At 36.1% G+C, this 14,952-nt stretch overlaps 1 protein-coding gene across 2 annotated transcripts in view; it reads right to left on the reverse strand.

Moving 5' to 3' along the window:
- Positions 1 to 1,619: 1,619 nt before the first annotated feature.
- Positions 1,620 to 14,952, reverse strand: part of Map3k2 (mitogen-activated protein kinase kinase kinase 2) — a 94,439-nt gene continuing 81,106 nt past the window's right edge. For both annotated transcript variants that reach the window (XM_004835951.4, XM_087198461.1), the window contains 2 exons: positions 11,691 to 11,868; positions 1,620 to 10,594 (listed from right to left, as the gene is read on the reverse strand). In XM_004835951.4, coding sequence (XP_004836008.1) covers positions 10,369 to 10,594; positions 11,691 to 11,868 — 404 coding nt within the window. In that variant the 3' untranslated portion in view covers positions 1,620 to 10,368. The remainder of the gene's footprint in view (positions 10,595 to 11,690; positions 11,869 to 14,952) is intronic.

Raw genomic sequence — 14,952 nt, forward strand, 5'->3', positions numbered from 1 at the left:
AGACCCCAAAGCAGGTCAGAGGCCAGCAGGGCTGACTCTTCCACCACAGGTATGAAGGAGCAGGTCCAGGTTGTGAATCTGTTCACTGCCTCCTTGGGCCACCTCCTCAGTTTTGCAAGGAGAGCCCCAGCCCCAGTGGGCCCTGAGAACAGAGAACATGGAGCAATGAGAATTAGCCTCAAGCTTTAAAATCCAATATAATTTGCCCTGCTAGGTTTCAGACTTGCTTTGGACCTCCAAGTCCTTTTCCTTCCTGTTTCTCCCTTTCAGATGGGAATGTCTATTCCCCACCTATCCCAGTACTGTAATTTGGAAGCAGATACCTTATCTGGTTTCATAGGTTCACAGGTGGGGAAAGTTTATTGCTCCACGATGAATCATACTCAAGTCTCACTTTGATTTGGATGATTTAGATGATGAGATCTGAGCTGATGTCTGGATGAGATATTGGACTTAAGAGTTGATGTTTCAATGACTAAAACTTTTGGGGACACTGAGATGGGATGAACACATTTTGTGTGCAGGAAGGATATGAAGTGTTAGGGGCCAGAAGACACTGCTATGAGTTGACCTGTCCTGCCTACCCCCAAAGGTATTTTTGAAGTCCCAACTCCTAGTACCTCAGAATGTGACCTTATTTGGGAACAAGGTCTCTATAGAGGTAATGAGGTCATTAGGGTGGACCCTAATTCAATGACTAGTGTCCTTATAAATAGGTGAATGCATAACAAGGGACAGACACAGACAGAGGGAGAACACCATGTGATGGTAGAAAGAGTACAGTGATGCTGACACAAACCAAAACTGCTTGGACCTAGTAGGAGCTGAAAAAGGCAAGGAAGGTTTCTCCCACAAGTTTAAGAGGGAACATAGCCCTAACAATGCCTTGATTTTGGACTTCTAGACTCCAGAACTGTGAGATAATCAATTTGTTGCAACTCAACTAGTCTGTGGTTCTTTGTTATCCCATGACGGTACATTTAGTTTTTCAGGGTCTTTCTATGTAGTTCAGGCTGGCCTTGAATTCACAGCAATCCTCCTGCCTCAGTCTCCCAAGTACTGGGATTACAGGTGTGTGCACGACCACACCCAGCAGGATTCATTCTTAAATGTTAAAATTGCTAGACACACAAGATTCTGAGGCTTTGATTTGCATTAAATGGCCCTGTATATTAATGTAAGATATCTCCAATACCATATAAGAGACCATTCCATATACTCAGTATGTATGACAGTAAGCTTTGTGTTTAACACCACTAAGTTCTAAGTAGGTAATATGCCCATACAAAGATACACTAGAGCAAAATGAGTAGGACATTGTTAGATTAGATACAGGAGAGATCTGGTTTAGTTTCTGTGTCTCTAGGTTCATTTGTGCTTGGTCTCCTACAGAATGATCAACTCAAGTAAGAGGGGATATCTGTGAACATGCTATGTAGAAGAACAAATACCTGGCCAGGTGGTGCACACCTGTAATCTCAGCACTTGGGAGGCTGAGGCAGGAGGATTGCTGTGAGTTCAGAGCCAGCCTGGGCTACATGTTGAGTTCAAGACTAGCCTAAACTACAGAGTGAGACCCTGTCTCAAAAAAACAAAGAACAAATATCTAGACAAACCAGTCACAGTGGAAATAAATATCAGCTTTATTAACACTCAAAGTGCCATTCACTTATATTCGTTCCATAGTCCAGAAGGTTACTTAAAGTAAGCCTTTGCACCACAATCTTTCAAAAAAACAAAAAAATGAACATATAAGAAAAAGCAATTTTCATTGTGCTAATTATTGCAAGCCTTCATGCATGATAAATCTAAACAAAAGATGAGTGCCAACAATATACAAATTTCCATATAAACAAAATCATTGATCACTAACAAAATATAAACATGGTTTCTTTTTATATTAATTTTTTAAAAAGCTATTTAACAGCAAAAAAAAGTACATAGAAATAAAATTCAGGAATTTTATACATTTTTACAAGCATATTTTAAATGAATAGCACAAACTCAAATGTGCATGAAATGTGGCACATACCACACTATATCTGGCTTCTGATAGGTTCTAAACACACTGGTTCCTTTTAACAAATGACATTCAACTTCAACAGTGGACTTTATTCCTAACACAAGTAATTTTACGTGGTACCTGAAATTAAAAACAAGGTTTTCTTTAAATACAGTAACACTGTCAGATTGGAAACCTAATTTCCAATTCTTTTTCTGCCAGTTCCTAAAAACACACAGTACAGTATAACCAACACAACAATGGGGTGTGGACATTTCTAAACCAATTTATAGTCAATTACAAAGCATCATATATGCCAATGTATTGTTTTATAAGCCCAGTCTGACCTTGCTCAGTAAGGAAAAACTAAAAAAAGCTGAAATCTTTTGGGAAAATAAAGGCAAATTTAAAAACAACAGTAGGACAAGCCTATAGCAACTGGAAATACAAAAATCTTGAATTAAAACAATTTAGTTTCTCACTTTTTTTCCACAGCTCTGACAATTCAAAGGTCCATGTTAGTGAACAGTGTGTTTTTGCTATTTCTTAAAGCCTTTTTTTCTAATTTGCATTTCACAGAATTGTCAAAAGAGAATTCCATGATTTTCCTTTCAGGAGTATTTTAACTGAGTTCTAAGTACAACTTGTGTCCAATTCTGGAAATACAAATACATCTTAAATGATTAAAAACAAAATTAAAAAAATATTTTTGATCAGCCAGCTGAAAATATATTCATATAGTAATCTCTCAGAAAGCTTTTATATATATTTATCCTAACTAAATAATACCCTTATAAAACAAGTTCATAAAAATGTAGAAATAAAATGAAAATAAGAATTTACTGGGATATATTCATGTGCCTACAAACAGAAAAAGACATCTTCACACAAACACACATCCCCTGATACATAGAGTTACAAAGCATACTTTCAGCTTAGTAATGGATTTTAGACTATATTATAAAATTGGAAAGTAATGTTGAACTCCTGAGTTCTTCAACAAAGATAGAACCATAGATAAGTATGCTTGGTAAAAGCAAGAAGGTCCACTTAAGTCAGTCATAGCAGTTATTAACTGATAGCTACATCTTGAAAGATGTACATCTTGAAAGAAGTTAAAACAAGAGACACAGACAGTAGTTTGATGCACGCATTCATGATACTCATACACTCAACAATTATTGGTCAGAGTAATATATCAGTGTACAAATTAAACATTATCAAAAATGTGCAAAAAAGTCAAACTTGTTAGGAAACAAAAAAACCTTTGTAGATAATTATAAATTGCCCAGCACTCAAATGAGATTAAAAACGTTTACTGAGAGAAACCAATAGGTTAAATATAGAGAATTTAGTGGCTACATTTAAAAATGTACATTAAGTCAAAGGTAAGTTTACAAATTGATAATCATAGTTTGCAATAATTAAAAGTTTATTTTCAAATTTATCCATTTACTTTTATTTACAATAAATAAAAAGAACTGTGTGAAATGTAAGAGATGGTAGACATTAAAAGTATTTTTCATATTAACTTTTATAATATTTCAGAATGCAGGATAGCAAATTTAAAAACCAACAGCAATAGAAAATATGTAAACCTTTTACTAAGATTGTATTAAAATAATAGTTTGTGTTTAAAGAAGTATTCTTGTACCTAGACACTGTACTATTAATTGAAAATTGTGTATTGCAAGGGGCTGATCCTCTTTTACCCATTTTTTTACAAATGCTTCCCCTAGTCCTCTCTTATTTCCAGGTGGAAAAAATTCTTTGGAAAAATGAGAATATGTCAAATCCATTCTGGATTCTAAATATCTGATAGAGTTTAAGACGCAGTTTTGTTACTCATCTCTCCCATCCAAGTAATGTTAATGCTAAACTCATCACTAGTTACATATGGTTTTTAAAAAGAAGTTCTAAAAAATATAAATAATTGAACAGAAAAGTGCTTTTCAGGATAGTCATAAACTTTACTCTTCTCAACTGGCATTAAGAGATTTAGAAATCCTTATTTGGGGACAAATTCTGCACATATGCTAAAAATAGGTGCTTTCCTGTGTTCCAAAGTGTCTGTAGCACAAAGCAGATGTCAGTCCATAACCTCCTTTTCTTCACAGCTTTGGTGAAATGCCTCTCAAGTCAAACACAAGCTCATACATGTTAAGACACTAGGGAGAAAATATGCCACCAACCTGAGCATCAGACATTAACACATCTACATGCATCTATGGTCAAGTGACAATAAGATTGGCACAAGTACAAGTTAATTAGGTATGTAGTATCTATATAGTTCCTTTATAAGTGAAGTAAATTCTGCATGTCTAAATGCAAACACTGAGCACCTGTCCCTTTCCTCAAAGGATAGACTGGGATCACATTCTACTAGTACCTGCTTTACCATTTTTATGCTATTAGCTTACAAGTGGGCAGATGTAACAGGACTAATCATTTTGGCTATGTGTGCAGGAAATATAAAAGCTTTGGTTTACAGTGATTCTGATAATACAGATTGTGATACAAATAAGTCATCAAGCAGAGAGGATAACAGTATTCACTGACAGCCTTTGTTACTAACAAAAATACCATATGACTGTGGATTAAAATGCACAATTACGAAAAACATGAAGAATTATATGACACTGTATACAGGCAACAGGTACAATTTATTCTTTACTATAGCTATGACTCCTCCCTCACCTCCATGAAAGTCAACCCTGACCATTGTCATTTCAACCAAGTATAAAGAATCCCTAGGCTCCCCTGAGAGCTTATTAGAATCTACACCTCCCAATAGTGAAAAGAGAGAGAGATGGGTGGCCCTGATATTTCCCACACCTATTATGGCATCCTATTCAGGCCATGGAAGAAGTCAAAGCAATGAAGTAGGAACAGTGATTTCACAGCACACATTTCCCTAGCCAACCAAAAAGAGGTATAAGAGAATTTCCTTTAGGATACTCGGTAAGCTAAGAAAGCTTGTTTAGATAATGTCTGGCAGAACTTCTATTCCAAAGAGTTCATAAAGAACTATGTGACATCAATTACTTTCTATTGAAGAATTATATATAAGCTCATTATTATACACATACACAAACTAAATTTTAGTCTACTTTTAGCAACAAAGAGCTTGGAAATTTACAATAAATACCTCTATTAAAAATCATTTATACTAGCTACTTGGGAAAAATGTACTGGCATTCCTACTGGAGGATGATTATTTTCATTCATGGTCAGTAGGTCATACATTTTTGTGTTGCTCCTCTCAGAACAGAGACTGATCTAACTGAACATTCATACTTCTTCCTTTCTTCCTCCCTCCCTCTCCTTGCTTCATTCCCTTTCCTCTCACCCAACTCCAAACACCACACACACACACACACACACACACACACACACACACACACACATACACACACACACTTCACAGAAAAGTAAGCTAGAGTATATGTCAAAATGTTAAACCCTAAGGATTAGAATTTACTGTCTCTGTATTTTTTGCTCATTGCCTCACATCTCATTCACTGGCTTAGCACTGGTAAACCGTTTTAAACAACCTCTTTAGGCAAAAACAACTACTCTAGCTCTGCTATGAAAATTGTAACTGAACCATGACATACAAAGAACCTGGAGGATGCCAATGTGATTGAAAATCAAGTAATCAACCTAGAAAACAATTTACTACTTTGAATAACTCTATGCTTATTTAAGACTAGCGGAGATTGCAGTATCTCAGACAAACACTAATGTTTCTTTCCTAACATTAAAAAAAAAAACAAAAAAGAGGTAAAAGAAAAGGGCAGGAGGAGGAAGTAGGCATTAAGAAACATTTGAAGGCCAATACACAGTCTAAACTCTTGAAGCCTACTGATTTGGGGAAAAAAAAAAAATCCTCATTTTGGTGGGTAATCTGAATTAGTAATATAAAATAAAAGGCATACAGAGAAAAAAGGCACTAATAAAAACCAACAATTAAATTGCTTTATGTTACCATTTAACCAATCTTAAATTCAAATAAATATTTAAAGCAACCACCAAACTTAAAATAATATGGTCTTAAGAAACTGTCCTATTCTTAGCATAAACACTGTTGACAGAGTTTAATTTCTACCAAATGTTTTTGAATTTTTTCACAATTTAGACCAAAAGAAAAATTTTTTTTCTTTACAAGACTGCTGGGGGGAGGGGGGCGGTATTATGGAATAAATGCTTGCTATCCCTGGGACTCTTTGAGTAGAGGCTGTTTGTAGTAAGAGGGGTCCTGAGAGAGAGATAAGCTGTCTGACCTTGGAGGTCTCCCTAAATTTGGGGATATTTTTACTATAATTCCTATTAATGACATTTTGGTTTATAACAGCCAATGTTTACCCAAACTTGCTCTCCCCTTACTTTACAAAAAAAAATCATAACAGCATTGCTGAACTTTCAGATTTAGTGTCTGCTATAAAGTAACTCTGTTCGTCCATATTCCCCTTAGACTGTGACTTCAAGGATGTTAATTTCCTACTTATAGCAAGTCACGATTACTAGAAAGCAAATGAAGAAAAGACTCACCCTATTTTAAAGAGATGGAAAGATTCATAGACAGAATTGATACCAGGTGATTTTATATCAAGCTACTGGTTCCTAGACCCCACATGAAATTATTGGCATAGAACTCTACTGTTGGCCAAAGAGTCTTCACTTGGCTTAGTCATACTGCTAAAATATTCAGATTTGATTTTATTTTCTTAGTGATTTCACATGTCTTGTAAGCTCCCTCTCAGAAATACTACAGATCTGACCCAACTTGTGTCAGAGCTGTATGTAGTAGCAGAAAGCTATTCTAAAGAAGTATTTTCAACCTTTTTAAGTAGTTTCTATTGGGAATCAGGTAAAGACTCTCAAATGAAAGCCAATTCAATTTATTCTGGAATCAGAGTTTTCATTTCTTTCAGCATCAATATTAAATCTCATACACATCATGTAAGGGTAACTGTACCTTTTAATACTTTCTAAGGCAATAGTCCTAGTGATTTTTTAAATTAGAAAATGTTTTGTATACAAGGAAAAGTACTAAAAAATTTCAGGATTTTTAAAAAGTCTGTATACCTTTAAACATATGTTAAAGAATTACAAATCGATCAAAATTTCCACTACGATATTTTTCAATCCTTTTATTCAATATACTTCACAATGTAAAAGATCTTATATTTGGTCCAAGCCTAAGTCATGCTACTTTGAATCTCTCAAGGCCTAAGTAGAAAGATACTTCCTGAAAAGCACATAAATGACTGCTAGTAAATCTTCTCCAGCACCAAAAAGTCTGCCACTGTCAAAGCAGAATGCATTTTAAAGGCACAAAGTTAGCAGTCTGGCCATTTTCCAGCCACATCAAAGAAAATTACAGTATAGAAAGATCAGTTGTGCACTTAAAAAACAAAATATATTTAGTCATCTTAAAAAGTTCAAACTTCATGGCCTGGGGATTTAGCTCAACGGTTCCACCACCTGCCTCGTAAGCGCAAGGTCCCAAGTTCGATCCCCGGTACCAAAAAAAACAAAAAAATTTCAAACTTCATTTGTTGATCCATACCATTATTAGAAAGAGGAAAAATGGGAGTGTAATATTTAATTTCTCCTGATAAAGGTGTTTCCTTTCAAATATTTCTTGTTTTTAACATTTTCTTTTGGTCTTCCATATCCCCGCCCCATACTTCAAGCTTTTTTGTTCTATTAGTTTCTTTATATATTAACTTTTTAGTGTGGTTTTTGGTACTTTCACAACTTGTTTGAAATAAATTCATATCATATTCTATATAATAACTCCGTAAACTATTAGTCTATTTTTAAGTCTTTACATAAAAAACATTACTTTCCCACAGCTAATGATATTTTTCTTATAAAGTAAAGGTCTTCTGCAGCAGTGATAAAGTAGCAGTCTCTTTTCAGGTACTTTCATTTTCTATAGCATTTAGAAAAGAAGAAGGAGATTGAAAAAAGCAAACAATTTTCCTTTGAGTTCCACAATCTGCCCTGTATTCTACACTGCTGGTTACCCTGACAGACCAAAAATGAGCCAAAGGGAAATCATAATCACACAAGACAAAGAAACAGAAGAAAAGCCCACTGGTCCAGATACTGTGATTTTGTTCAAGTAGAAAGATGTCCTCACCCATAAAAGATAAAGAAATCATAACAGATCCATGCATTTGGGGATTATGTTTCCAGCACAAGATTAGGCAGTTGATTTACCAAGGGGGGACACCTAATTCTTTTTCTTCTTTGCAAGCTGCTTCCTTTGATGCTCATAAAATGGGAGAAGCACTGACAAGTAATTGTGTGCTTTGACTTCTCAAACTAGTTAGTGGAATTTCAAATATTCTACAGGGAATGCCACATGGAACCTTATAGGATAAACCAAGATCTACCTAACTTCAAAACAAAGTACATTAAGTGTCTCTAAGTGAGCATATCTTGCACAGAAAATAAAAATACCTTAGTCCCTTATGAATCCCAAGAAAGGTATCACATTTAGGGCCTTCCAGAAGATGACTACTTTCTAGACCTTTAAAAATAAAGTACTTAGCACTTACTTTAATATTCTGAAAATATTGCAAGTGGTCAAATGACCAATATCCTCATGTTTTTCAGTAGCATAATTCCATTACAGATGACAGGATCTTTCCCAGCTGTCTTTGCCCTCAGCTGATACCTTATACTAGAAATACCTGACAGTTTTAAACTTTCTTTTGGTAGTGAATACTTTGTTCTGATATTCTTTTCTTTGCCCACTATTATGAGTTGACTTTTAAGGAAAGAATATACATCAATAGTGAGTTCAAAAAGCTCAGTATTCAAATGCATTTTGTTTCTAAAATAGAAGGATTACTGATTTGGGTGCAATATGGAGCTAGTAAGGAAGTGTTTGCTATGCACTGTTTGTTCAGATCTTTCACCCTTGACTTGAAAGTAGTGGTATCTACTCTTATAAAATCCTCATTCTGTGATACATCTTTTCCTTTTAAAATTGCTTTTTCTGCACTTACTGCTTTATAAATGGCCATTTTCAGCTTATAGTTGGGACTAGCTTTTACATCAGGTTTCTCAACTTTCAGCAGTTTTCCCATTTGGGGCAGGGTCATTCTTTAGAGGAGGGGTGCTGTCCTTGTATACTGTAGGCTATCTGGCAGCATCCTTGGCCTCTACCCACTAGATGCCAGCCAGTACCTTCCCAATTGTGACAATCAAAAATGTCTCCAGGCATTGCCAAATGTCAAGTGAAGTGAAACTATCCCTATGCCACTGCTGACAACCTGTTTTACATGATGTCTGTATTTTTTGAAGTGCTTTAGTATTCTGTGATCCCAAGAACAAGAGTTTCATCTCATGACACTAGCTTTAACATTCCAGGCTGAACTCTTAATTCCTAAAGACTATTACCTATGGAAAATCAGGAGCTAGAAATAGGAATATAGTATATATGATTTTTATTATTTCTCAATATCCTTAATTTTGGGACATTCCCCCTTAAGTAAAGAACAGTTTAAAAAATACTAATCAACACTTGGTTCTTTCATATTTCTGTGTACTGGCAAATGTGATCTCTTCTGTTCACACACTTAATGAGACTAATTCTGTTTTTTAGTTAGGTTTACTCATTGAATTCCCATATCTGCTTTAAAATAAATTTTATCTTTTTTTAAGCAGAAAGCCGTCCCTCAAGGTTAACAGAGTCCAGTAACATGGATCTATTATAATGTATTTGCTTACTATATGATTAAGATTAACAAATAAACATACCTCTTAGAGATTCATATCTTCTATCCAGATTCCTACTGAGCAAAAAGCTTGGTAAACAGAGGTTAAGATCTAAAGAATACAGATAAGAAAGAACCTATATTCTTGAGTACCTACCCTCAACAAGTTTAGGGCTCAACTCCACAAATGAAGATCTATTTTAATACTATCACTAAAAACTACAAATTGTACATTATTTTTTCTCCTCTTCCACATCTCCCCATCACCACCAATTTGTCAGTGATACTGGGAAAGACTTCACAATCTTTAGGTATTCCAAATGATTTGTTTGTACTAGAAAGAGTGACTATGTACTAAAGTGCTTTATCTCTCTTAACCACATCAGTACATTATAAAAATTTTTTTAAAAAGAAGTTTCAAGTTCTTGTGAGGGGAAAAAAAGATTAAATATAAAAAATTTAGGTTACTATTATTATTTAACAAATTTAACCAAGAATCAAGAGAAACACTTTCCCTCTTGTCTTTTTCCTCCCCCATCTCTCTTTGTCATAAAAAAGAAAAGTGCAGTCAAGAGAGAGGTGAACAAACAAATGGGAGCTGGGTGGAGGCACAGGAGAGGTTACCAGCTGCTAGTGATAATGCACAAACATGTGCCTTAAGAGTTCATCAGCTGAAGGTCTCAGTTTGGCCTCTACAAAAATCCGTTTGAGGAAGTCTCGAGTATAGTCTGAGACATGAGGTGGCAGCTTAGGGTTTGTTGGCTGAGTGGCAATCTTAAAGATGGCAGCCATTGCTTCAAATTCGGCCCACGGCGGTTTTTCGGTTAGCATTTCTACTACAGTACATGCTACGCTCCTAAAAAGAAATAAAAAAGAAATGCATTACAAAAGCAAACATTAGGGAAGAAAACTGCTTAGCCAGAAAATGAGAAACAGGAGTGAAGCCCATAAATATTTAAATGTGACTTGATTTCAAGATTCAGGTTTCCTTAAAAGGTTGTAATTAGGGCTGGGGATGTAGCTCCATAGTAGGGCACTTGCCTCGTGTGTGGGAAGCCTTGGGTTCTATCCCCAGTACTGAAGGGATAAGGTAATGACATAAAACTGTAATTTAGATATAAAAATCAGTAGAAATATACCACAATTTAATTATTATCACAACCTATATGTTATACAAAAATATTATTCATTTTATTATTTTGTTCTATGTAGTTTTCCAACCTGACCTTAAAAATAATTTTTGTCTTCATTTTACAAAGTATTAGAAATTGCTTTCAAAAATAAAAAGCCAGGCATGGTGGCGCATCCCTGTAATCCCAGCACTCAGGAGACTAAGGCAGGAGGATCGCTGTTTGAGGCCAGCCTGGGCTACATAGTAAGAGTCAAGCCCAGCCTGAACTGCAGAGTGAGACCCTGTCTCTAGACAGAGAGAAAGATTGCCCTCAAGAAATTAAAATGAATGTCTCTTAAAATTTTTTCTGGGTAGGAAGTAGGAAACAGCCATTTTATGTTCTAATTTAAAATTATTAAGTAAAGATTACATGAATTTTAAGAACACTCCCAACAAAAATTAATTTTTTAAAAGCTTTTTCAGGGAAATAAGATAGCTACTTAAAGCTGAGATTTGCTGAAGACAAAATCCTTCCTAGGGCCAGGGATTTAGCTCAGTGGTTCCGCTGCCTCCCTTGCAAGCACAAGGTCCCAGGTTCGATCTCCAGTACCAAAAAAAACCAAAAACAAAAACAAAATCCTTCCTAAAGAAGTGAAAATAGATTCAAATATGCTAAATAGTTAATTATAAGCCAAGTAAGGTAAAATTAAAATGGTATTGGTCCTTGTAGTTCATATACTGAATTTCAAAAGTTCAAAAGAGAATTTAAACCAGTAATTTCAATCCTGGATAGAAATATGTGACGTGGCAGGCACCAGGCAAATCTCATACCAAAACTTACCAGATATCTGCTTTTCTACCATAGCCTTCTCCACTGATGACTTCAGGGCTCATCCAGTATGGTGTCCCTGTAACGGACTTCATTCCCGTTCCCGAGAGGCAGATGGTCTGAAGCCGTTTGCTGGCTCCAAAATCTCCTAATTTAACATTGCCTGTTGAATCTCGCAGGATATTTGCACCTATAAATAAGAAAAGAGCCTCATTTCACTTTTCTACTGGCATTCTGGAATATAGTACAAAAGGACAATGACAGAGAACTTTCTGCCAACCCAGGTTGCCTTTCATCTTTCTGATCAGGACCTGGCATACACTAATCAGGCAGTAGATGTTCATTAAGAATATGCTGCATAAAGGGCTGGGGATTTAGCTCAGTGGTTCCGCCTCCTGCCTCACAAGCAGAAGGACCCAAGTTTGATTCCTGGTACCAAAAACAAACAAACAAACAAAGAATATGCTGCATGAGCACTGTATGTTTATTCTGCTATCCTTAAGTGGAAGGCTCTTTCACTGAAAAGGACTGGATGTGAGAGTGGAGGTGAACTAGAGAAGGGGGAAAGGGCTAAGAGTGAAGCCCAGTGAAGCACTGAGGAAGCATGAGTGGGCTTATGGGCCCCATTTCTTTATCATAAAGCAAGAAGATTATTTCCCTGAGAAGTCATGTTTTCCTCAGGAACTTCCTGGGGGACTTACATAATCAAAAACTTTGAGTACTTTTTCCCCTCATTACTTGACCCTGTATTTAAAGTTTTTCTTAACACTGTGTTTTGCTTTATATTAAGTTTATTTCTCAATTTCTATCTATATTTTAAATGTCTTTTAAGTAAGCTTTAAGCTTTTCCTAAGTTTTAAAATTTCATTTACTTTTATGAACTTTAGACAGCTTTAGACTTACAGAACTGTTGCAGTTCTCATATCCCCAAAACTCAGCTTCTCCTATTTTAAGTATCTTACTTTAGCATAGTACATTTGTCATAATTAATGAAGCAACAATGATATACTATTATAGCCCATATTTTGTAACAGTTTTTTCAATTTTTCCCTAATATTGTGTATCTGTCCCAGGATTTCACACTATGTTTAGTCATCATGTCTCTTTAGGCTTCTCCTAGGTATGACAGTTCCTCAGACTTTCCTTCTTTTTTTGATGGCCCTGGCATTTCTGGTAAGCACTGACCAGATTTTTGTAGAATGTCTCTCATTTAGGATTTGTCTCATATTCTTTCATGTTTAGCCTGGGATTATAAGTTTTAGGGGAGGAAGACCAGAGGTAAAGTACCACTGTCATCACATGCCATTACAAGCACATACTGTCAACATCACTACTGATGTCAACGTGGACCCTGATCACTTGGCTTGAGCAGTGTTTGTCAGGTTCTCACTATAAAATCATTGCCTCCCCCTTTCCATGCTGTACTCTTTGGAAAAAATTCACCATGCACACCCTACAATTAAGGAGTAGATGATTATGCTCTTGGGTGAGTACCTATATAAATTATTTGGAATTATTCTGCAGGGGAAAAATGTCCCCTCTCCTCCAATTATTAAATCATTCACTTATATCACTGTGAAGGTATGGGTATATATTTTATACTTCAGGTTATTCTCCAGTACTACTTTATTTTGTACCAGCTTGGTCCCTGGAAGCTCTTTCCATAGACTCTCCTCTTTGCCATACACCCATCATGGTGTTCTTGCTTGTTTTTGTTTTCTCAGTTGTTTTGTACTTTTTGGCAGAACAGTGCCCAGGCTCATTTTGTGTATCTCCTGCTTAAGTCCCAGAATGAGCCATTTCTCCAAGGAATGCAGGTTCCTTTTAGTATAGAATGGTACTGAAAACAAGATTTGTATTCTGGGCTCATTTTTTTTTTTTTGGTACCCGGGATCAAACTCAGGACCTTGCGCTTGTGAGGCAGGCAGTGACACCACTGAGCTAAATCCTTGGCCCTAGGACTTATTTATTTTTTATTCTCTATTTTCCCCCCTATATTTTAAAGTAATTTTTGTTTGTTTGTTGGCAGTACTGGGAATTGAACCCAGTGGCTCCGATACTTCCCCATCCCTTTTTTGTATTTTCAGACACGTTCTCACTAAGTTGCCCAGGTTGGGCTCAAACATGCAATCCTCCTCCCTTGGACTTCCAGAGTGCTAGGATTATAGGCATGTGCCACAACTCCTGGCTCAACTCAATATTTTCTCTAGGACTGTATGTCTAATTTCTGCCTTTAGCAAATTACTTTTCCTCTCATCTTCAGCTTTTTCTATAAACTACCTGTTTTTAAGGAAGCTGTTTATTTTTATTATTTTTTTGTTTACTTATTTTTGATGTAGTCCAGGCTGGCCTTGAACTCATGTAGCCCATGTTAGCCTCTAACTTTTGTCAGTTCTCCAGCCTCAGCCTCCCCAGTGCTGGGATTACAGGTGTGCATTACTATGCCCAGCTATAAATTTTTACATTTTATTTAAGTACTTACTTTTAGGTTTTGTATAACCTTAAACATACTTCATATTTTTTAGTCTTATTCTATTTTTTAAAATTTTTAAATGTCCTCTATGAAGGAAGATGAACAGTGAGAAAAATCTGTATTATATACTGGAGAAAATACAGACTCTCCAACTCTACCTTGAGCTTCTAGTCTCCCCAAATCCCTCAATCTAGCTAATGATGGTTCTCCAAAGTCTGTCTCCAGGGGACAGTGTAGTATCCATTTTCTGCACACCTTAAGCCTAAATATGCTACATTACCAGTAATCCTCTAAAATAGCACTTTTTTTTTTTTAACATTTCCTACCAACAGAGTACTTAAAGAGTACTTAAAGAAGAGCTCTGTTGAAAAAGCTACCATCTCTATTTTACCAGTGGAAGGATGACAAACTAGTTTCTGTTTTTAAGACAAGGCCTTAAAAGGTCTTAAAGTTCCATGCTGACCTCAATCTCCTTGGGTCAAGTGATCCTCCTGTCCCAGTCTCCTGAGTAGCTGGGACTACATGTGTACCTGGCTTAAGCCGATTTTTACTGACTACAAGCAGGGAAGGAAGCATCCTGGGAAGGTCACAGACAGGGACAGCTAACTCTGGGGAGGAATCGTCAATGCTTATCCACAGGAGGGACTAGGGACAAAGTTGGTAGCCAGGTTTTCTGTGTACAGTGTTTTTAACTTGTTTGGGACAAGTCAAAAGTTACTAAGGGGACTTTACAAACATAAACAAAAGCAGAAAGAATCCTATATGGACCCAGCCCCAACATCCACCTGCACAATCCTGCCC

Source organism: Heterocephalus glaber, unplaced genomic scaffold (assembly GCF_053883595.1).
Source record: "Heterocephalus glaber isolate CG9 unplaced genomic scaffold, H.glaber_assembly_v1.0 deba00000347, whole genome shotgun sequence".
Taxonomy (NCBI): domain Eukaryota; kingdom Metazoa; phylum Chordata; class Mammalia; order Rodentia; family Bathyergidae; genus Heterocephalus; species Heterocephalus glaber.